Genomic DNA, 21,787 nt, shown 5'->3' with positions numbered 1-21,787 from the left:
GCATCTGAAACATTTGAACTGGTATTCATCTGCTGTTTCCCTGTCTGAGAACCGCTATCTGATCAAACCAATATTTTTTAATTATGTATTTATAGGCAGATGGGAGAATAGTTTACAGTCAATGTATGATCTTCTCTGCAAATCTTGGAATATTGTGTTGGGGTTTTTTTTTAATATTGCCTTATCAGTTTCCTTTTTTTATTACTGATGACTTCATTCTGTTTGAATTCAATGCTTCAGTTTCTTTGGGGTAAACTAATAGATTATGTATGCGATATTTGCACAGTGCTGATTGAATTCATCTGGTGAGTTTGAATGTGGTTCATATATTCACATAATTGTCAGGAGCCAAGTTGAAATTCAGAACTGTTTCATGAGCATTGCACAGGGCATCGTATTTATCTCACTTTACTCAGGAGTGGGTAAAACTTCTATGGTAAGCTAGAATGCAGTTCTTTGAAAAGCCAATGTCTTTTACATTTGTGCCTATAACCTGGTGGAGAAAAAACAATTGTGGAGCTTTAACTGTATCCTATCCTGAAAATATGAAGTGGATGTACTGACCAGCCCTCTTCCTACCTGTTCCCTTCACTTTTCTAACAAATTCTCAACTTGCTGGCCATTTTTGACCAGATTTGACTGGTGACTTGGTGTTCGAGAGATACTGGAACAGAAAGTTTCACTAAGTGCAAATAAGCAGCCTGTTAGAGAGGCCTGGATGAATGCTCTTGCTGGGGAGAAACACTGCAGTGTGAACCATTATCAGACACGAGAGAACCCACAGGAGAGAAGCACAGGAAATCAGACTTCACGGAGCTGCTTGTTTCCACAGAGATTATGCTTGTGTTTTCACACTAATCCAGATGGATAACTTTCCATGTGCTGCTATCTTTCATTCAAATGTTCCTACTCATTCTCATGGTTAGGGCTTGTAGTTTAATACCCCGTGGCAGAGGTTTGCCAAAGCAAAATCTGTTAGGCCCTGTCTTGTAATACATATAATTAGCTTGAGCTCTGCAGCACCACTTCCACTCACCGGCTCAAAGGGTTTGAGCAGAAGGAAGTTCACCTACAGGAGATCTACTATCAGTGGAGCACAGGCTCCTGTCTTAAAATATATCAATCTCAGATTTAATTTTAGAAGGGGGGGGGGGGGCAATGTGGGTGATTTTTTCAGATTGCCTCTTAAACCAAAGTACCTGGTGGTAAAAAGTGGGTTAGACCACTGGTGACAATTTGTAGAGAGTTGCAGGGAGTCAGATTGGCTGGAATAAAACTAGACCTATTGCCTATATTTCAGTGTTTCCCTCTTAGCTAGTGCTGCTTTGGGCAATGTTGTTAGCAAAGCAACAGGGACAGTACTTTGGGCCTTATCTTATGTTAGCAGCCCTCATTAAACACTTTATCTGTACTCACAAGTAATGTCAGGGGATTTCACAGGTGCTGTACTGCTCATGAGCTATGGACCAAGCTTCACTGTTCTAAGTGATAGTCCTCATTAACTAGACCCCAGTTTCAGTGTTTTGCAAACTGGAAATGGTTCTCTGCTATTTGCCAAGAATTCATGCAAGGAACAGAGGCATTTATCTGTGGAAGGAATAAAGGTGAAGAGGGAATATACTTTTTTCCCCTCAGTAGTCCTCAGAGTTTGTGCAAGCTTTCTGCATTGTCTTGGCAGATCATGAGAAAAATTTCATGTGCTCTGGAAGATTTCAGTAAGTCAGCTAGAGAAGCTTGAAACCTCTGGGACTTTGTAGAATGGATGGATAACTTAGGCTTCAGGAAAGGAAGTCTTTGGATTTTTCATGGAAACATACTGATGCTGCAAGTAACCATTTCCAATCCTAACTGCATATTCAGTTGCATTTGCAGCCTACATGGAATTTTTCTTAATTGATAGTTCATTTCCAACCAGTCTAGATTGGTGATACATACTAGAAACTATGTATTATTGAACTGATGGATTTATGTACAATATTTTGTATGTGCTGTCCAAATTCCGTTTGCTCTGCAAAATCCTATAAAGGGCTTTCCTAGATTCTGGCGTACTCATAGTGGAGCATGAAGTAGAAAGATGCTCCACTGAGTCTGTGCTTCTGTGAACAAATCTCTGTAGTCCACTGATGGTGAGGCAGAGTTAAGGTTGTAGATTAACAGAATATATGGTGATGTGCTGCAATAACAATGGTTTGAGTTTAGGAGCAGACACAAATTAATTGTATAATTAATAATTCCCTGTGAGTGCCAGTAAATGCTACTTAGCCATACAGTCAGTACTCACCCCAGTGCTGACTACAGCATGTCTGGAAATAGCTGCAGGAAGCTTTTAATTTATTAATTTTAAATACGACCAAAGTTTTTTGAATTCTTAGCCATTTTTAGGATTTTATGTAATACTTCCTGGTTATAGCTTGAGCTTCCACAGTTGTACAAGCCCAGCTGTAAGGTTTAAGAAGGCTCACTATGGTCAAAACCCACAGGAAGGCATGTGTTTAACATGATAAACTAAGCAACTCCACTGGATTTACCAGAGCAGTTTGTGGTGTATGCAGTTCTCCATACAAGTGAGTCTTTGTGGATTACTAAGTGAATTACTGTTTAATTACCACTTTAAAAAGATGGTGTCAAGATTTAATAGTATGCTTTCTCATCTCTGTTGCCTCCCCTGGATTTTCATGGTTGATGTTTGAGTTCTTTGTATACTTGGGAGGGAGTTTGGGTTTTTTATGAGACAAAACTTTTCTGTGCTTCTCTGTGAATAATAGTTTATTCTTTATCTAGAACATATGCAATTTTAGGGAAATTCCTCATTTAGCATGGGAGCAAAAGAAAACATTTTTTGTCAGCTTATCATCATCATCATCATTATTATTAAAATATGATAGTCATTTATAGCTGCTCACTGGAATGTTAAAAGTTTTCTTGTGCTCCCCCATCTGTCTGCATCCATCTGTTGTCTCTTGTCTTGTACTGGAATTGTTAAGTTCTTTGGACAGGGATAGCCTTTTTTAAAAACAGGGATCAAGTTTACAATTAGCAGCTTTGTCAATACACGAAAGCAAAAATAAGGCTGATGTGGGCCAGTGGGAACGGTGCAAATCAGGAAAATCAAACACAATCCCTTTGTCTCGGGTCTGGCAATTCTCTGTGTGTACCTGGTGTCAGATACGTGTGTTCATAGGAGTTTCATTGAGCTCTTTTTTCCCCTCAGTGGCTGCACAGGTGGTGGGAATGCTGATCGTATCCAGAGGCTGCGGAAGGAGTACCAGCAGGCCAGGAGGGAGGGCTTGCCTTTCTATGAGGACGACGAGGGAAGGATGCAGCTCTCTGACTACGACCAGCGCTGGGTAGGTCCACTGTGGCATCCTGAGTGCTTTTGCAGAGTTAGCAGAAGGTGCTGATTTCTTTGTGTTATCCAGAAATCCTGTATCCGTTGAACATGAATTTAGGGAGTTCGTAGAAATGGAGAAATCCCTAATGTCAGCCCACCAAAGAAAATGTTAATAGTGAGAACCTGGCTAAAATTAACTTGTCTCTTCACTGTGTTTGATTTAGGCCCAGGTTTCCTCCATTAAGCTTGAGACAGAGTCACTTCCAAACTTTGTCATGTGTGGTAGCATCAAGGCTTTTCAGATGGATTTATGGTGCTCTGGCTGTTCATCTAGTGATTCTCTGAGTTAACAAGTGCATTAGAAGAGCAGACTCTCACTGTGCTTAGCTGCAAAGTGAGAGGGAGGAAATAGAGGCGTGTTTGTCCTGCCCTTCCTTCTGCACGTGGGACAGTAGCAATCTGGCCATGTTACAGCCATTGTAACTTCTATAAAATGAAAAATGAAATTATTTGCTCCTCTGCCTGCAATTTCTTAAAATGTTCTACAAACACTATAGAACTGTTGCAGGCATAGTGTATTCCCTGTTTTACATCTAGGACTCACACTACACAGAGACATATTATCTACCCCACTACTGAAAAGTAACCTAGAACCTACAGAAGAACCAGAGATTAAATCAACAGTGCCAGATTTTTGAATGTGTTAAATAAATGCAACAGCCATAGTTTGTGGGTACTCAAGAGCTTTGCCTGAGCAAGTTTTGAACTTGGACTCTTGTCTCTTTAGAAGTAATTATAATCAACCAGCATTCAAAAATGTAGCTTTGATAAAATGCAATTTATGCTAAATTCAAAATTTTGGTTTAAAAAAAGACAGAATTATGTAAAAATCTTGAGAATCTATATACGTCCAAAGTTTGAACTAACATTTAACATGGTTTTAATGTCTCTAAACTATCGGTGTGAATGCTAAAGTGAAATCTGCAATGACTGCAGCTATAGTACAAAAAATCCTATGCAAGAGTAGACTTTATTGAAATCACAGAGATGCAGAGTTAAAAGGGGTGTTTTTACATATATTATCATATATATTTGTTCATTAACTCCAAAACTGTTGTTGTATATATTATTCTGATTCAATTACCAGAAGTGTCATCTTCAGTGAAATAATTCTTTCCTTAAAGCAGTTAACTTTAATCCACTGCCTTAAATTTTGTGACCCAAATTTGTGAGTCAATGTACCTGCCATTCTTCTTCTGAATTGCTTTTGTAAACTAAAATAAGAATATGCATCAAATGTGTCTTCCTGTTGAAATTCTGTGTTGTGATAAGTGTTCTGACAGGCTTCAGACTGGGTCAGTGCTACCTCTTCAACAGCCTGAGGATTTCTACTTCTTATCTGAAACTGATGAAACTTTATTAATGCTCAGATGAGGTAGAGATTTATGATCCAGTGTAGTTTCACAAGATTCACAAAGGTTTCTTCTAGGTAATCCTCAATAAGCCTTTCCTGTTAGATATTATGCCCGGAGATTGCTGATTTCCAAAGCTTTGCTTTTCGCATGAGGCATGTAGTTCTTAATCAAAGCACCTGAAAGGATGCCTAAAGTACCTAAATCATGAAATGATTCATAATAGTGGCACTAGGATTGCTGGTTTTTGTCCTTCCAGTGCAGAATATTTGTAAGCAGTTTTGTTGTGAGGAATGGCAGCCTGCTCAAAAATCAGAGTTTACCTTGAGGGCTTTAGTACTCTGAAGTTTGTTACTGCAACAGTTCTTCTTGTTGAAGTAGTTTATAAATTTCAGAGGCTTCTGGTCTCTTCATTGCAACAATATCACCCATTGATCCATCCAGCCCTGCTTTCAAAGGCATTGTCTTTTAGTCTGGAAAATACTTCAGCCACAGCTCGCTCTCTTTCCATTCATGGCTGAAAGTTCTACTCCTGCCTGTAGTTTTACCTTTAAAATACCTATGTTACAATCTACAGAGACAGAAAAGAAGGAACAAAAATAGAATCAAAATATTAAAAAGAAAACAAATGTATCAAAGCATCTTACCAGGAGAGTCCTCAAGATAGTTTTTAAGCAATGCCATCATTCCCACCTCAGGCAGCTGACCCTCAGCAGTACTGTGGTAACACAGATTGAACAACAGCTGATTTTTTTCCACCTTTACTTATCAGAGAAGAAACATGCTGATGGCTAATTGCATAATTGCAAATAAACAAAATCTTACTCTAATCTTCAGGATGTCAAGTCTTTCTTTAAAGAGACAACAGACAGCTGAGGAGGAGGAGAACCTTCTGGTAGAAGTTTTATTTCTTCTTACAGGAGGTTATGGCACCAGGGAAGCTGCAGCTGGAAAAGAGATGCTGGGTCTCTGTTTTTAAGACTAGATTAGTCGTTTCCTTTCTTTTCTCAGTCAACTGTTTTACCTAAGCCAACTTTCCTATAAGTTGTCTTTCTAATGTACAGCAGCTGCTGTAATCACTTCCCACCATCTCATGAAACATGCAGATAAGTTGGGAAAAGCAGAGGATAATTTGAGAAGACACTATCCCATCACAAATCAGCAGCCTCAGAAATGGACCCTGGGTCTTGTCCTCCAAAATAGTATCTGAGAACTCATGAGGCAAATTTCTATCTGATAAAGCTGACATTGACAAGTGGCCTTTAGCTGACACTGTAATGGGACAGAATTTCTAATAGAAGGGGTATTTCTAACAATCTACTTTTTTTTTTAAGTGGGATAAATCAAGTTAAAATGCAGAGACGGCTGAAAAGCTAGCATTGTAAGGGAAAATGATCTCATGACAGGCAATTGGGATCCATAAATGTTTTAAAAATAAGGTCAAAAATTCATTTTAAATAGGCCTGCTATTCTCTCATCATCCATTCCTCCCCCCTGCATCCATTTTCCAATTCTCTTCTGTTCTTCTCATCTGTTGCTGGACGGATTTTTTGCTCTCTTGCGCCTTCATTCTGCTTTCTCTTCCCCACAGTCTATTCCTTTTCTTTTTGTAAGAAACTGAATAATTCAGTTTAATGTGTCTCCATAAACAGACAAATGTGTATAGCACTGTCTCTGCTATAGAGCCAGACCCTTTAAAGTTCTTTTCCATTGTGCTTTGGTTTGTTGTCAAGTTTTACATCCTTTGGACTTTCTCCCCACCCCATCACCCACCCCCTCTTTTCAGGTTTATAACTAGGATAAAAGATAAACCAAATGCTGTATGGTGGATCACAAGGCTTAAAGTAAACCTCAGCTAGTTAGCCAAAGGACAGGCTGATAATAAGTATAAATGTTGTCTAGGAAAATAAATGCCTTTTGTTGTCAGTGTAAAATGAGATTACCCTAAAATTTTCTGACAGCTAGGGAATATTGGGATGTATCAGTTCTAAAAAGGGTTTAGGTATGTGCATACATGCTCATGTCTTAGTGGGACATCAGATATTCAAAGCACTCGTGAAGACGCCCAATAAAAACCTAATCCGAGTCTTCCAAATGAGGCAGATGTTTGTGTACTATTATCATAGCTGCAGTATCAGGCAGACCCTGAAAGAACTGTGTAAGAATAAGCTGTGAGAACTTCATCTCTCTAGGAGCTGGAAGACTTGTTCACAGGCAGTCTTTTTCAGGGCTTTAGAGTCACAGCCCAATAGCAGATCATGAGAAATAGCTAAGGAGCTGTCAAGAGAGAGCATGCAGTTAGCATCTGCACTTGTATTTAAGGGCATTTAAATAATGAGGAATTAATCATCTATTTGAGGATTTACTTGGATTGTCTTACAGACTTTGTACAAATCCAGTTACTTAAAACATCAATTCTTTCCTCCAGGATGGCAGTAAATCCTTGAAACTTTATCTTTTTAATGTACATTAAAGGACTGCATGTAATGCCAGCCACATTGCAAATAGTTCTTCACCTGTTAGTGAGCACAGCAGCTTCACCGTAGAGAGCTTTGAGTTAACTGGTTCTAAAAGCCATTTCCTTATTTGCAGATAGGATTTGCAAGCTTGTAAATAACCTAAAGATACAAGAAAAACTGTCTCTGGATACTGGCTGTGAACATTTCAATTGAAACAAACCTGTAATGTACTGAGTTTTGTCAGTTCCCAGTTGAGAGTAGGAAAAAAGAATCATGCCTGTGTGTGTTAAAGGCCACGTACTTTATTGTGTGCCTGGCAGGATTCCAAGCCAAAAAATCAACGAGAACAAAGAAAGGAGCATTAATAACTGCATTATTTTTCCATAATGTGTCAAAGGGTTCTGTGCTTCCTTCAGGATGAATAAGGAGCTGTTTGTACTTTTCATGATCAATTAATTCCATGTTCAGGATGTTGCATTTCAAATAGGTTAGGTTCCTAAAGCACACAAACGTTTGTGTTGGACTATGGTTAGAAACCAGAATTCCAGCTTCTAGAATAGTAACATTCCCGTCTTCTAGTGCAATGGGAAAAGCTGACCATTTTATGTGAAACCATATAGCAGAAACTGATGCAAATTCCAGACTTTCTGAGTCCACAGACTATTAGTAGAAAACATTAAATAAAAAGAAAAGAAAAAAGAAAATGCAATAATTTATTTAAAAAATTAAAAATATATTATAATTATAATATAAATTATATATTTTAAAAATACAGATTGGAAGTATTTGCTGTTAGAATACTAATTAAGAGAGTACACAAAATATTTTATTAGAATGTACGATTAACTTACTGATCAAGAATTTTTATGGTCCCAAATTATCTCTGTTTAATGAAGGTTTCAGATAGGGATGTATCGTACAGAGCTGTTCTAAGTAAGCAGAGTGATTTTGAAATTTACAGCTTTTAGGGGTAGTTTTGGGGGAAAATTATTTGGGAGAAATCCTCGCCAAACCTCATGTGAAAAATAAACTATTCCAAATGGCACATGCAAAGAGAGCCAAATTCAATTCCATTAATACTAGTAATAAAGAGTGACTTCTATAACTTGTTTGGAATCATTCCTACTTATACAAAGGTTAGCTTTGGCACAGATTATCTGAACCAGAGGGGAGTCTGAAATGCTCATGTCTTCATGCATGCACTTTGTACATGCTCTCATTTACCAGGGGAAACAGTTCTGGTGCCATATGTCGTCTTATCAAAGCTCATCGGTACTGTTTATACCCTGCATTATGTGAATTCCAGAAATTCATCATGCCATCTATTCCACAAGGTGCCTCTGCATACAGCTGGCTTTTGTTGTTTTTCAGTGCAGAGGGGTGATTCTGAGGAAGAAAAACACTAAGCATTTCTCTTATTTCATACGAGTTGCTGAAAGAAATCAGACAAAAACATGTGGTGTTGCCAGGCTGTGGCTGTCCTTGCAGGCTCACAGTACTGAGCTTCCAAATGTGCCAGCAATCATGTCCCTTGCAGTTAGGATGGGTTCTTCTGATATTGCCCAAATGGAGGATTTGAGAGGGGCATTGCAGAGATCATGACAGCTGCCATGGATCAACTTGATATGATATGAAGGGCCCTAAAGGTTTTTCATTGTATAAATTTTGCCTGATTTGCCAATATGTTAAGGGAGGCAAGAAACAAATCTCTAACTGATAACTATATTGATGAGAGGAGTTTCTGAGCAGGTAATCCGTGCTGTTTAGTATGCTGAGCAGTTACTGTGTTTGAGCACATAGCTTTTATCTGTTGACTTTTTTATTCTGTGGGGCAGAGAAAATGGGCACAAAGAACCTTTTTGGAGCTAGCTGTTATCTGGCTAGACTGCAGTTCTCAGTAGTAGCTGTGTCTTTGCAGTTTGCTTTGGGTTTGGCAAGCTCCTGCCAGTACAGGCTTCAACAAGTTTCTGTCTCCTTGTTGGTCACTCTGTGGACAGGGGGCTGTGTGGCCACTTTCCCTGAGCATGTGTGCACACTCTGCCAGATCTCGGGCCAGTGTCACATGGGGAGGCTGGGAGAGGACTGAGATTTTAACACTGAGCCTTCACACGTGGGGCTGCCAAAGCCAGTGCTCTGCACCCTGAGCTTTCCCTGCCTTCCTCAGCCTCAGTGATGCTTCTCTGTGACAGCTTGGTCTCGACCCCTGGCAGCTCAGTGCCCCACACACCAACAGAATCAAATACAGCTGCTCTTGGGTCTGACTACAGGGGAGGGAGGAAAGAGGGCTTCCTTTTAAAATTGACCTCCTCTTCCTCAGGCCATTAGTAAGGGGCCTGCTTCGACTTCTGGAGGGGCCCCCAGTTACAACACTCATTTTTTAATCACAAGACAAGTCTGTTATGTCACTGAAATTCATGTCTGAAGCTAAGCATGCGCTTAGGTTTTTATTGGATAAGGCCAGAAATCAGGCCTCAAAACTGACCCCCTTCAGGCACAAGTTTGGCTTTTGCTACCAGGTATCCGGTGCATTTGTCAAATAGATGCTGACATGGTTGACTTCTCCTTCAATTCTTACAACTTAATTTCCCTGGGTCATGTTCATGTTCAGTGTTGCTGATTAAAAAGAAATCTCCTCCCTAAAACATACCCATGATCCAAAGAGTAGCCTGGCTACTGTTGTCCCAGGCAGCAACCCCTTTCCTGAAGATGCTGGTCACTGTCCAGCTCTGCCTGCTAGGGATAATATCCTACTAAAACAGAGAGTGGTTTGGACAAAGGACTGCAAAATTTTGTCCATTTAACATCAGGGAAAGCAGAATGACCTCAGTGAGGCAAACAGCAATGATTGCCCAGTGTGTGCAGAACTTGGGGGTCAAGGGTTGAGCTTGAAAGAAGCTGGGTCAAGTAATACAACTATGTCATTGAGGCTGTTAGAGAGCCCAGATCTTGTATTTGTTATAGTTAAGTATGTGACAGAAGCCAACTGAAATAATGGACTTTTCATTACTTTTGATTTCTGGATTGAGTTCTTCTGTTGTATAACTGTGCAGCACTTCTCATTACTGCAGCACAAGATCTGAGGTGGAGGCCTTGGGTCTTTTTGAGTTTTGCTGAAGTTCCTCACTACAAAATGCATTAGCAGAACTGCTTGTTAAATTCCATCCTAGGTGTAGCTTCAGCACTCAGGGTCTCAGTGCTCTGGCTACATTGTTGTCTTGCAGTTAGAAAAACACTAAAAAGTTCAAGATTTTTTCACAGCCAAGGTGTGAAAAGTAATTAGAATGTATCGCTGGGTCCTGGGTAAAAGCAATTATCTGTGAATATATAAAGGCCCTATTTTTCTCAACAAAAAGGCGACATTGCTATAATTATTTAAAATGAAAAAGAAAGTCAGTGACTCAGACATGGAGAGATTGGGTGGATAACTTTATTAGTTCCCAGTCTAAGGTCTGTAGTGCAGATGCTAATCTAATATCAAGACTGCATTAAAATAAAGTGCAAAATATGGAAAAAGAAAACTTCATTTACCCCGTAAGGCTGGTGCTGTCCATAACTTTGACTGCTCTGCTCAAGGCCAGCTCTCTTCAATGTTCAGCTCTGAGTCTGGCTCTTAAAAAACACTGGAAAAGGGAGCACTAGGATCTTCCTTCTTGCTCCATACGGAATCTGACTAGAACACATTCCTGCTATCAAATGTGTTGAGTTTTGAGAAGTTCTGCAGAAGTTAGTAATCAATTTAATCTTTGTTCACATTTGGTTTTATAAAACTTCAGTGTTCTTGCTCGGTTTAGTAAATTGAGCTTGTAAACAGAAATTTCCCAATGCAGAATGGCACCATGCAGCCTAATCTGAAGGGTTGATTTTGATTTTATTTTTTGGTGTGTTTTTGAGACACTAATCAAGGGGGTTTTATGTTAAACAAGTGTTTTTGACACTAAACACTAAGAAAGCAAGTGCAACACCTACTCCTGCCTGTGTTTTTGCTGCTTTTTCCTCATCAAATGGCCTGACTGCTGTGTTAAATGTCATGTTGCCCAATATTAAGTAGAGTCATTCCAGCTGAATAGTGTGTGGTAAGTCCTGTATGATAGGAGATATTGAGTCTTCTGTAATCCAGGTGATATTGGAATGTCTGCCTTGGAAGCAGAAATATGAGTTCTGACCCTGCTGCCTCAAAGGGTGTCCTGCTGTTCAGGACAGATGATACGTGAATAACCCAGAGTAGCATAGATTTCATAAAGTAGTATATCAAATTTAGCATGTAAGTTGTGAATGTGTACAACTGAGCAGCAGGACAAATACTGGTATCTCCTCTACAGTGCATTCTGGTCACCAATTAAAAGATCTTTCTAGATTTAGTCTATTCATCCATTTTCTTGCTAGACTGGAATAATGATTGTCAAAATTACTATTACAAATAATGCCCTTCTGTGTTAGGAATGCCAGTGCTGCACATGACAGTAAACAATGGCAGTATCTCTGAAGGAACCCTAGGGAAGCCTGGATCAGGTTGTGCTTTCCACCATCAGCTATTGCAAGAAAAGTCATAGTAACAGATACCTAGAGTGAAAATTTGACTTTGAAGTTACTGTGTGACTCAAAATGAAGGGAGTCAGTTGGATTCAGCTATAGAACGTAATTTAATATAACCATGCTTACTTGTAATGCAGTAAGCATGGTTATATTAAATTATATTCTATAGGTCATAATTTGATGATAACTTCTTCAAGATAAGATAAAAATTTATAATTTGAAATACTTGCCTGTGCCTTCCATCCCTGGTCTGCCATCATCAAAACAAAGTTATTCTGACAATCTAAATTCAATCTTTCCTGTGGAATGATTATAGGAGAATTTAGCAAAATGCTATTTAGTGATACCCACCAGTGGATCAGTATGAACATTTACGTTTGCGTTTGAAGCTAATTTTTAATGGATTTCTCTTAATTTGCTCGGAAGATACCTGTCAAGTTAGCAATTAAACTGTAATTTGGTCACTGAGGTGTTTACATGGATTAATAGATCTCTCTCTTAAGCGTATGCTCCTGGGTTTGAAATAACAGCTATACTGCGTGGTAGCATGACCCCACTTGAGTTTCACACACATATGCACAAAATCAAATTCCATCACATTTTAATGCAAATTTTACCTTTGCAAATGATGGCCTGAAAAGAATGAGTTTCCATGGTAACCTTAGGGAACACATAACCTGTTTATCATAACTTCTCCATGAAGCAAGACAGGGGGTGGGGAACATGCTTTGATGTCAGCTATATTTTTCTGTAGACAGCATTCTGCTCTAGCACATATAGAGAATTTACCAAAATACTTGCTTACTGTCCTAAATGAACTTTTTTTTCTGTTCTTAGAAACAAAAGCAGTTATATGGAATAACACAGGAGGTAACTGCACTAGACAATATTCAACTCCATACACTGACCTTTTAGCTCCTGTCTGTCATTTGGCAATTAGGTCAACGTTTTGACAGACCAATCAGAAATTAATACTTAGCAGATCTCTTCCATTGCTTTATCTTATCTTGCTTTCCCTCCCTGCTTTAAACTTAGCCTTCAGGTATCCCTGCTGCCTTTCAAAGCCACTTTTTCTTTTCCTTCTTCTTTCACTTCACTGCTGAAAGTACTTTTTTGAAAAAAGCCTTGAAATATCTCTGACTCCTACATTTTGGAGCTACCACGGAAAAGAATATATTGATTATACTTCACATTCAGTGCTGACTTTTGGAGTTGAGGTGGTGGCTCCTGGAGCTGCCATTAGCAAGAGTGACTTTGATGGCTGTGAGCATCTGTAAGGTTGGATTTGTCCTGCAGATGCACAGTAACTCCTGGCTAAAGGAAAGTATGTCTGCAACATTTTTTTAAGGTCATTAGGAGTAAGGAACAGATGTTGAGGTTTTTCAGAATGCTGCTTTGAAGTGCCACTTAGGAGTCAACTGACAAGACTGACCCTATAGGCAGTGATTTTTGGGACTGGAACACAGAGGAACCATTGCCCACAGTTACCCATCTGGTATCCATCTGGTACCAGCAAACAACAGACAGTACCAAATCACAGAAAAACTGTACCAACTGCTAAATTGGTATCAGCAAGCAAAGAAGGTCACCACCCAACAGCAGTTGCAAGCAGGAGAAACAATGTCTGTAACATTTACAGACTGGTATCTGAAGATCCGGAGGAACCTGATGCCATAGCATATGGAAAGCAATTCCTGTCTATAAGCCTGCTTATGCTGATGTTGTTTGCTCAGTATTAATCCAGGTTTGGGGGGGTTTTTTGGGTTTGTTGGTTTTTTTTGTTAACCATATTGAATTTGCAGTGTGGAGAGCTTTTGTCACAATGCCATTGAGAGAGCGCCTCTCTTTATTGGCATCTGTGTTTAACAGGATTAAGGTGGATTTAATACCCTGTGCTACAGACTAACCATTCAAATTCTAGGAGTACTGTTCCATAGTGGTGTCAAATCACAGTGAAAGGAGTTGAAGTTAACTTTTAACTCCGTGACGATTTACTCTGCAGCTTTTCTTTGATGTGAAGTGTTCTTGGGGAGAGCTGTGGCAGGGGGTTGTTTTCCAATTTTACTGCCATCTTCCTCTTCTTCCCTTTGGTCATTTTCCCCCTTCTTCCTCCTTTTCTTTGCTTGAAGCAGTATGCTGGTTTGTACAGTAGCTAAGTGCATAGAATGCAATAATACAACAGTGAGAGATTTAGTGCCTCTAGGTGCTACCCCTTCTACTCTTGAGGACCTCCAGCAAGGCATGATTTTATAGACAATGAAAGGCTTGCTCTCCCCTGTGAAGCTGCCTGCCTGCAGGAAGCTTTTCACTGTCTATTTCCACTACTTGCTCTGCAATTTAGTTCCATGCCCTGCTATTTCCCCCTTCCCTCCCTCTTTTCTTCCCTGACATACACATGTATATACCCCCTACGTGCACATTCAGCACCAGCACCAGACGTAGGTAGACACTGCAAAATAGCATTATCTCAATGTGTGAGTTAAAACGCTCGAAAATACACCAAACACTTTCATTTTGCCATCCTCATCATAAATGGAAATATTGATCTGTCCTCTGTTTGCTTTCCAGGTACTGACACTGTCATTTCATTTTCCCTAAAAAGAACACAAGCTCATAGCTGAGCTGCAAAGCATGGCCATTACACCCTGGCATTGGTGCCAAGAACTCTGCTGACTTAGCTAGAGAAAGATGCTGAAAGCCTGACTTTGAGAGAAAATTCAATTCAATTCACTTCATACAATGTCTCTCATGAAGTATTTCAAAATGCCTTATATGAGGAGATAACATAATGAGAAAATGCTTTAGAGAACTGGGTATTCAGATAGCAAGACAAAATGATACACAACAATGAACTGGAGTAAAAGAAAAGACGACTGTCATTTAAAAGCAGTAATCATCTGGATAAGTAGTCTTGTAAACTAATTACAGTGAGAAGAGAAGCAAAGAATGCAAGACTGGGAGGAACGAGAAGCAGCTTAGTTTCAAACAGGCTAAGGCAGAGGACTGGTTTCATGGAGGGAGAGGAATTATGTATAGTATTGTAGAACAACTGAAGGAGTCCTGCTTTAGAAATGTATCCACACGTATGGATTAGTATGCTGTATATTGCATCACAAGTGTATCTCTGTGACAGGTTCAGTTATTCTCTTTGGTGGCTAAGACGAGATTAATTACTTTGGCCTGGTTCAGGAGAAGAGCAATTGAAATGCCTCCTTGTAGTAGGACTCTTTCCTTGTAGGAAAGAATCAATGCTGATGGGTGCTGTGGGTTTTTGGGCTTTTAGTTTTGCTGCTTTCAAGATTTTCTCTCAACTCAAAGGAAACTTCTGTTTGCCTCTCATTTAAGAATAGGTTTGCAAGTGAGGGTGTTGCAAATCTGGTGCTCATTAAAGACAATTAAGAGATAGAATTAACCAAAACATATTATACAACTAATGGAAAAGGAAGCCACCCACAGAGACGGACACAGGCCAGGAAATGATCTCATTTTGCTTGGTCAAAGGAAACCATAGTTCTCCAGCACCAGGGATCGGGGCATCACGGAGCAAGGGTTCAGAAAGCAGAGTATTTTCTTTGTGGGACTGTGCAAAAACACTTTGCAGTTCTGGCTTCACCTCCATCTTTGCTGTTTTCTCTCTCTTTAATGTTGCAAGATACAGCAAATGCTGAGAGCTTGTTTTCTTCAAAACTAAGGCAATTGCCATGTTTTTAAACTGTTATGGGAACAGCCTGTTTCCCTTTTAAAGTTCCCATCTGTGTTTGTATTTCCCTCAGTCTATTGCCTTTATAGAGAATTTTCTGCTCCCTCTAAATCTAAACCATTAGTTTCACCTCCTTGAACAAGAGGTAGGGCATTACCAAGGAGGAAAAGTAAATCCTGATATAATCAGCCCTGCTTAATTCCACCATGGAACACTGCTGTTTTCAGTGTTCCTGGTGTTCATTGCATAGGGAGAAGGGACAAGTGACTCTGAGTATGTACATTTGTGTGTGAGCACGTGTATGTATATGTATATATCTGTAGAGAGAGACAGTCAGAAGGGGAGCATTTAATTGCCTTGCAATCGGACCAACCAAGTAGTGTTCTGATTGCATACAGCTGATTTTCTAAGTGAAAATCTTCAAACCTATTCAACAGCAAAACCAAGATCATCAGTGACTCTGGAGTGTGTGTGTCTGTGTTTCTTACAGGGAAGAGGAAGGATGGTTTGATTGCTGTCTCTTTTTTCTTTTGGACAAGGGTGGTTTTTTTCATCCAAGGGAAATGCATTCTAGCAGCATGAACATAACTATTAATCAACACTTAAGCAATAATCAGTGAATGAAAAATGATGACCAGAAACTGAAAATGTACTTGCATAGCTACTTTGGTGCTTTTTCTTTGAGATCATGCCCTTGCATTTTAACATGAACAATTCTTATAAAATTAGTGCTGATATATTCCAAAAGGCAGTGATTTAAAAAGCCAGCACTTATTTTTCACTTGAAAAAAAAATGCTAACAGGGAATCATACATTACGATCTGCATAAGTAATGTTATAAAACTACCTTGGTAGTCTCTGACATAGAGTCTCAGTTGATATGAACCAGTAATATCTTACAGATTTACTTAAGAGATGAAGATGCCAAAATCCTCATCACTGGAATGCTGTATTCAAATGTGTGAAGACATGTTCAGGATACAGAGATATAAATGTTTTTCCTGTGTATTTTTGCTCAAAAAAGAGATAAAGGCAGAGAGATGCAGGTGTATGTTAGCTTTGGGAATGCCTCCAAGAGGAATCAGATGCTATTGAAATTAAAACAAAACCCCCCTCAGTATTTAGCATGCTTTCCTGAATCAGGGCCAGGGTGTAAGTGGTGGCACCCAGCAGAAACCAAGGTTGTGTGACTCTCCTAGTGAGCAATACCTTACTTTTGTTCTTTAAGACATTTTTTTACAAACTTAGTCATGGTTCTAATAGCATCAAGTGTTCTTTGGAATAATCTCAAAACTAGATTAGTATAAAATGCTTAAAGGTGCATGTGTGATTAACAAAAAGAAAGCACAACATTCCCTGGGACTGAGTCCAGAAAGCAGAACTTTAGGAGACTGCAAGGTCATGACTTGGTGATGGGGCCATGAACAGGCATCTATAGCCATCCGTTGATTCACCTTTCCAAATTATTTAACCTGAATTTCTGTTGACACAAACAAAAAAGTTCATTTGCCAAACTACCCAAAACAAGCTTGAAGACACTGGACCATGATTTGAGAACCTCTGACAGTTGTAGTCCTGAGAAATCTGTAAAATGGAGCAGGAACAGAAAAACAAGGTGTCTCAGGATCTGCTGGGAAGATACTGCTTCCTTCCTTCCTTATTCTTGGGAATAAGTTTGTCTATAACAAACAAGTTTGTAGCAGGGAAGTTGAAAGTGCTCTCTCTTCAGTGGTGAAGGTGGTTTTAAGAGTTCCTGTGGAAATCATCTTGGTTTGCCACTGCAGCCACTTAGTGAAGAAAAGCACAACCAAGAATATCAAAAAGAAATATTAAAGGTGCTGTCTTATATCCAAACAATGGTAAAGCAGTACCAATGGGCTCATAGAACATTAGACTCCTCTTCGAGGACTACTTCTGCCATTAAAATCAATGCAACTTAATTAAAGCAAATTATAGATAGATACATCTATAAATAAGATATTAAAGTGCGCCGCTGAATATGATAATTGCTGCATATTTAGCAATCAGCGTGTGTGTTCTGCTTTTGCCAGGAGGGATTTCTTTCAGAGGAATCAATGGAGCTTTATTAAAAACCATCCAAATTAGAGGGAGAAATGATGAGTGTTATAATAACGCAAAATCACTGTTTCAACTTTCATTGCAAAACCAGGAAAGCAAAATATATCCCTCTTTGTGTATGTATGGAAAACATCAGGAAAATTCTTTTGAATTGTAGACACTGGTAGAATTTTTAATCTTTACCTTTTGATGCAAAACATAAAAAAACTGGATGGAAGAAACCTTGCTTTCTGTGGGAATGCTGGAGGTCTTTGAGGGTGGGGTAATGAGGATATCACAGCAGTAAGGAGTTAAGAAGACCCCATCGATCAACTTCCTCCATTTCACATGGACCATCCAGTTCACTGCCTTACATCAGCCACCTCTGTTTCAGCAGCTAAAGCAAGTGTTAGTGAGTCAAATTGCACTCTTAAATTTCACTTGCAGTTCCCAGAACCAGGCAGAGTTGAAATGCAAAAAATAAGTGGTTAATTTTGATGCTTCACCTGTGTATGAAACATTGAGACCGGGGTGGGGAACAAATACACTTTTACCTCTCCATTTTTCTTCAGTTTTCACTTAATTGAAAACAAAAACCAACTGTGTCTCAGCAGAGGGGAGACCTGAAGGTTAAAGGGCAAATTCCGTTATACCACAGCTCTTTTTGGCATGCTGAATCTCAACCCATGTGATTAGAAACACTCACAGACAAAAGAAGAGCTTTGAGAACAGAGGTCAAACCAGCATCTGAATCAAGTCCTTTAGCAGATGATCACAAGACTATTGAAAAATGTACTAAGCAATGCAGCAGTTCTATGTGTCATGTTTATACACAGACTTTCAGGCGAAAAGCAGAAGTGGGTGGCATTTTCAAAGCACTTGGATTGATGGCAGAGCAGAAGCTTCACTCTGCAGCCTTCCTGGGGTGGCTCCTGTCTTATAGTGCATGTCAGTCATATAAAATACCATTTTTATGGGTAGAAAACCATAGTGCACAAGCTCAAGTGACTTTTCTGAGCATACAGAGAGAAAAAGGTAGGAGTCCCAGGCCTCCTATCTTGATAAGCTTTTCCTGATCTCCCATAATTTTAAATTAGTCAGGTGTGGCTCAAAGTGGAGTCAGCAGTGTTTTGCCCTGGATTCAAAAACATATAGTTAAAATCCCATCAGCCTTGAGGAAGTTACTTAGTGGGAAGCACACTGTCCAAATTTTCTTTCTGATCTTAATGGTAATTGAAATGTTTGGAGGAGGCTTATTGTTCAGGAGTCAGAAAAAAAGGGCTAAAAAGCAAAAGTAAATGGAGAGCAATGCTTAGCATATAAGCGAAGAATTAATAATCCTGAATGCAACACCCACTGCGTATTATTCTTTTTTAACAGTGGGAAACGTTTGAGCAGAAGAGTAGCTGGTTAAGAAGTTTAAAAATAATTTTTTTAACCAACCAACCTCTGCAATGATGATGAAGCTTTCTATATGCATGTCTAAATACCTGCAGGATAGGGAACAATACCTGCAACTTTATCAGACAGTCAACCTGAAAATATCTGTGCATCATTTATTTTCCTTGTAAGCAGTATCCATGGTCTTGGGTTTAAACTGTGCTGACTTCACTCAGGATGGACTTTGAGCAGGGAGTCAGGTGGGAATCTGTGTGAAGGAGTAGAGCCCCAGGCAGAAACACACTGGCCTGCTAAATTCTGCTGGTCGGGGCAAGGAGGTGTTGCTGATTTCTATTTGCAGTGTGGTAGCTCTCACCTTGAGCTGTGTGTGGGTGCACAAGAAAATGTCGATTCTGGTTTCATGAAGCTTAAACTTCAAAAAAGATCACTGAAAGATCACTATAGTTGTTATTTTTTGTACCACAGCATCTGTCCAACCCCTAACACCTTGATCCATAAGGAAGGAGCAAGGGAGGCTTTCCTGCTAGCAGCTAGAATTGTAGTCTTTAACAAATGCTCCGAGAGGAAGGCAGTGTAAGACAGATGAGGAAGAATGAAATGCAGGATCTCCCGGGGAAAAACCACAATCTCATGCACTTTTCTGTACAGTTTTCAAGATAGTCAGGAGCTTCAGGATTAAATAAATCCTTTCTCTTCCCTTCAAGAATTGTTATTCTGCAACCCCAGAATTCTCTTGTGGACAAATTCCAGACTTACTCAAGACACCTGCACACAGGTATACTCTGTTTATAGCTTACAATTTATTTGCAGATGTTTGAACACTAAGATATTTGTTTCTGGCTTGATCTGTGCTGCCCTTCAGTCTCCCACCAGCCTGGTTCTTCTGCTGGGAGCTGGCAGGGGTTTAATTAAGGACACAGAAGTGCCATAGGATATTTTCCTGAAGTGATACCTTTCTATCAGAGAAATCTTGTTAGCTAGTGAAAATTATTGTTTCTAAAAAGAGATACTTAAACAACAGAAACACTGACTAGCCATGTATAAAAAACACCTCTGTGGCACACAGAAAATCCTGACCATGAAGGTATTGAGTTATATGGAGGCAATATATGGAGTTTTTCTGGTATCTTGTCTCCGAGTGTGGCCACTGCTGTGATGGGATTCCCAAAGGGGCAGTTAGGAGAACAACCTGCTGGGACAGAGATTCTGCTGTCCCATTCAGCTCTCCAAGGCCTTGCCTCTGCAGTGCCAAAGACTTTACTGTCTTCTGCTAACCGGATGTCTGTTGGTTTGATTCATATTTGTATCCAGTTTATTAGTCTTGCATTCCATAAAGGCCTCGGCCCTACCAGTACTTTGCAACAGTTACACTTCATGAATTGTTTGTTGTTGTTTTTTGATGAAGATAGTATTTTCTTTCCTCAGTTTAAGCGTGCTGCTCTTTTAATTGCACTGATAGGATGATAGCTGTTTCTGTGTTTATCTCTGCCCGTTATTTTTGCATATTCATGTTTTGCTTGTTAGTTGAGGCCGCTCTTAAGAGATGAACTGTTCATAATGATGGCACTTATTTAAGTTGATGTTGTTAATTTAAACCCTAAAAATACAGGAGCATATTTTGGATCATTTTTTATGTTGTGCGTTACCACACATTTGCGAAATGTGTATTTCACCTGCTGTCGTGTTCTCTATTGATTGGGGTGTTGGTCTCCTGAGCTCTTCCAGCTGCATCTGTAGGGGCTCAGCTGAGCACTGCACCTTCTGTCAGCTCCCTTGCTGGTCACCTCGTGGTCACCACCCATTTGGCTTTGATAGGACTTCCAATCCTAGGACTTTTAATCCTATTTTATTAAGATTACTGTTTCTTCACCTAAATATGCTGTGAGTATTAACGGTGTTGAAACTTTCACACCTGGTCTGAGGGCTAGCTGCATATGTCCTGTTTTAGGAAAGGAGGAGAAGCTGTAATATTTTGATCTTATAAATAAGTACATTTCACACAGATTTTTAGCTTAGTTTGTTGTAGAAGGCAGCAAAGGAACCCTTTGCTTTGACTTTTTCTGAAACATAAATAACTTATACTAAGGAGGTGTTGCTATTTTCATAATTTCTCTTTTCATCAGGGTAGTATTTTATTCCAGGCACCATTTTGGCACTCCAGGCTGAGTGATGATACGCTTTTACTGTCGCATGGACAGATGGAGAAGGGAAATCAGAAGAAATGGCTGAGCCTTTAATTAGCTGAGCAGAGCCAGAGCATGCTTTTCCAGTGCATTGGGGGTTTTATATAGGGTGTGGAGACTCAGCCGCTCGATGGATCCAAATTAGCAAAATTGTGTATCTGCCACCAGGGTGTTTCTATGGTAACTGTCTCTCAAATCATATATACAAACAGACCTGGCAGGGGCTATTGCCTTCTATTTGGTCTGTAGGAAACCATCAAAAAAAGGGGTGTTTTCAGGCTGAAAAAAGGCCTTGTGATGTAAATATTTTTTACTTTTGGTGATGGGTATAAGTTTTGGGATTGCTGCTTGATGGCTGGCACAATTCTGAGTGTTTGTGTTTTTTCACGTTGCCTGGCTGCTGTTACTCCCTTTAGGTGTGAGAGTGCAGGAAACTCACACGGGGCTGTGAATGCACCATAACCGGGCTCATGCACATAATTAATAACCTGTCTACAGCTACACAGACATGTAGACCATGTACTACATGTCTTTTATGGTGAGAGACCAGACTATACATTTGTTTCTTTTCCCCTCATTCTTCATAAAACAGGAGAAATCAGGAGGGTCTTCCCTCACCAGTGCACCTGGGAACTTAAGGGAAATTATGAACCTGATGAAATTAGTAGTGTAAAAACAGCCAGAGTGGCTGTGACTCTTCACCTAAGTGA

The 21,787-nt window shown here is 39.6% G+C and overlaps 1 protein-coding gene across 6 annotated transcripts in view; it reads left to right on the top strand.

Moving 5' to 3' along the window:
* Positions 1–21,787, top strand: part of PARD3B (par-3 family cell polarity regulator beta) — a 398,273-nt gene that overhangs the window by 344,633 nt on the left and 31,853 nt on the right. For all 6 annotated transcript variants that reach the window (XM_088167895.1, XM_014880259.2, XM_088167897.1 and 3 more), the window contains one exon: positions 3,212–3,347. In XM_088167895.1, the coding sequence (XP_088024021.1) occupies positions 3,212–3,347 (136 nt within the window). The remainder of the gene's footprint in view (positions 1–3,211; positions 3,348–21,787) is intronic.

Source organism: Sturnus vulgaris, chromosome 7 (assembly GCF_052056855.1).
Source record: "Sturnus vulgaris isolate bStuVul1 chromosome 7, bStuVul1.hap1, whole genome shotgun sequence".
Lineage (NCBI taxonomy): Eukaryota > Metazoa > Chordata > Aves > Passeriformes > Sturnidae > Sturnus > Sturnus vulgaris.
Note: the sequence above shows the minus strand (reverse complement) of the source record. Positions and strands in the feature narration are given on the sequence as shown.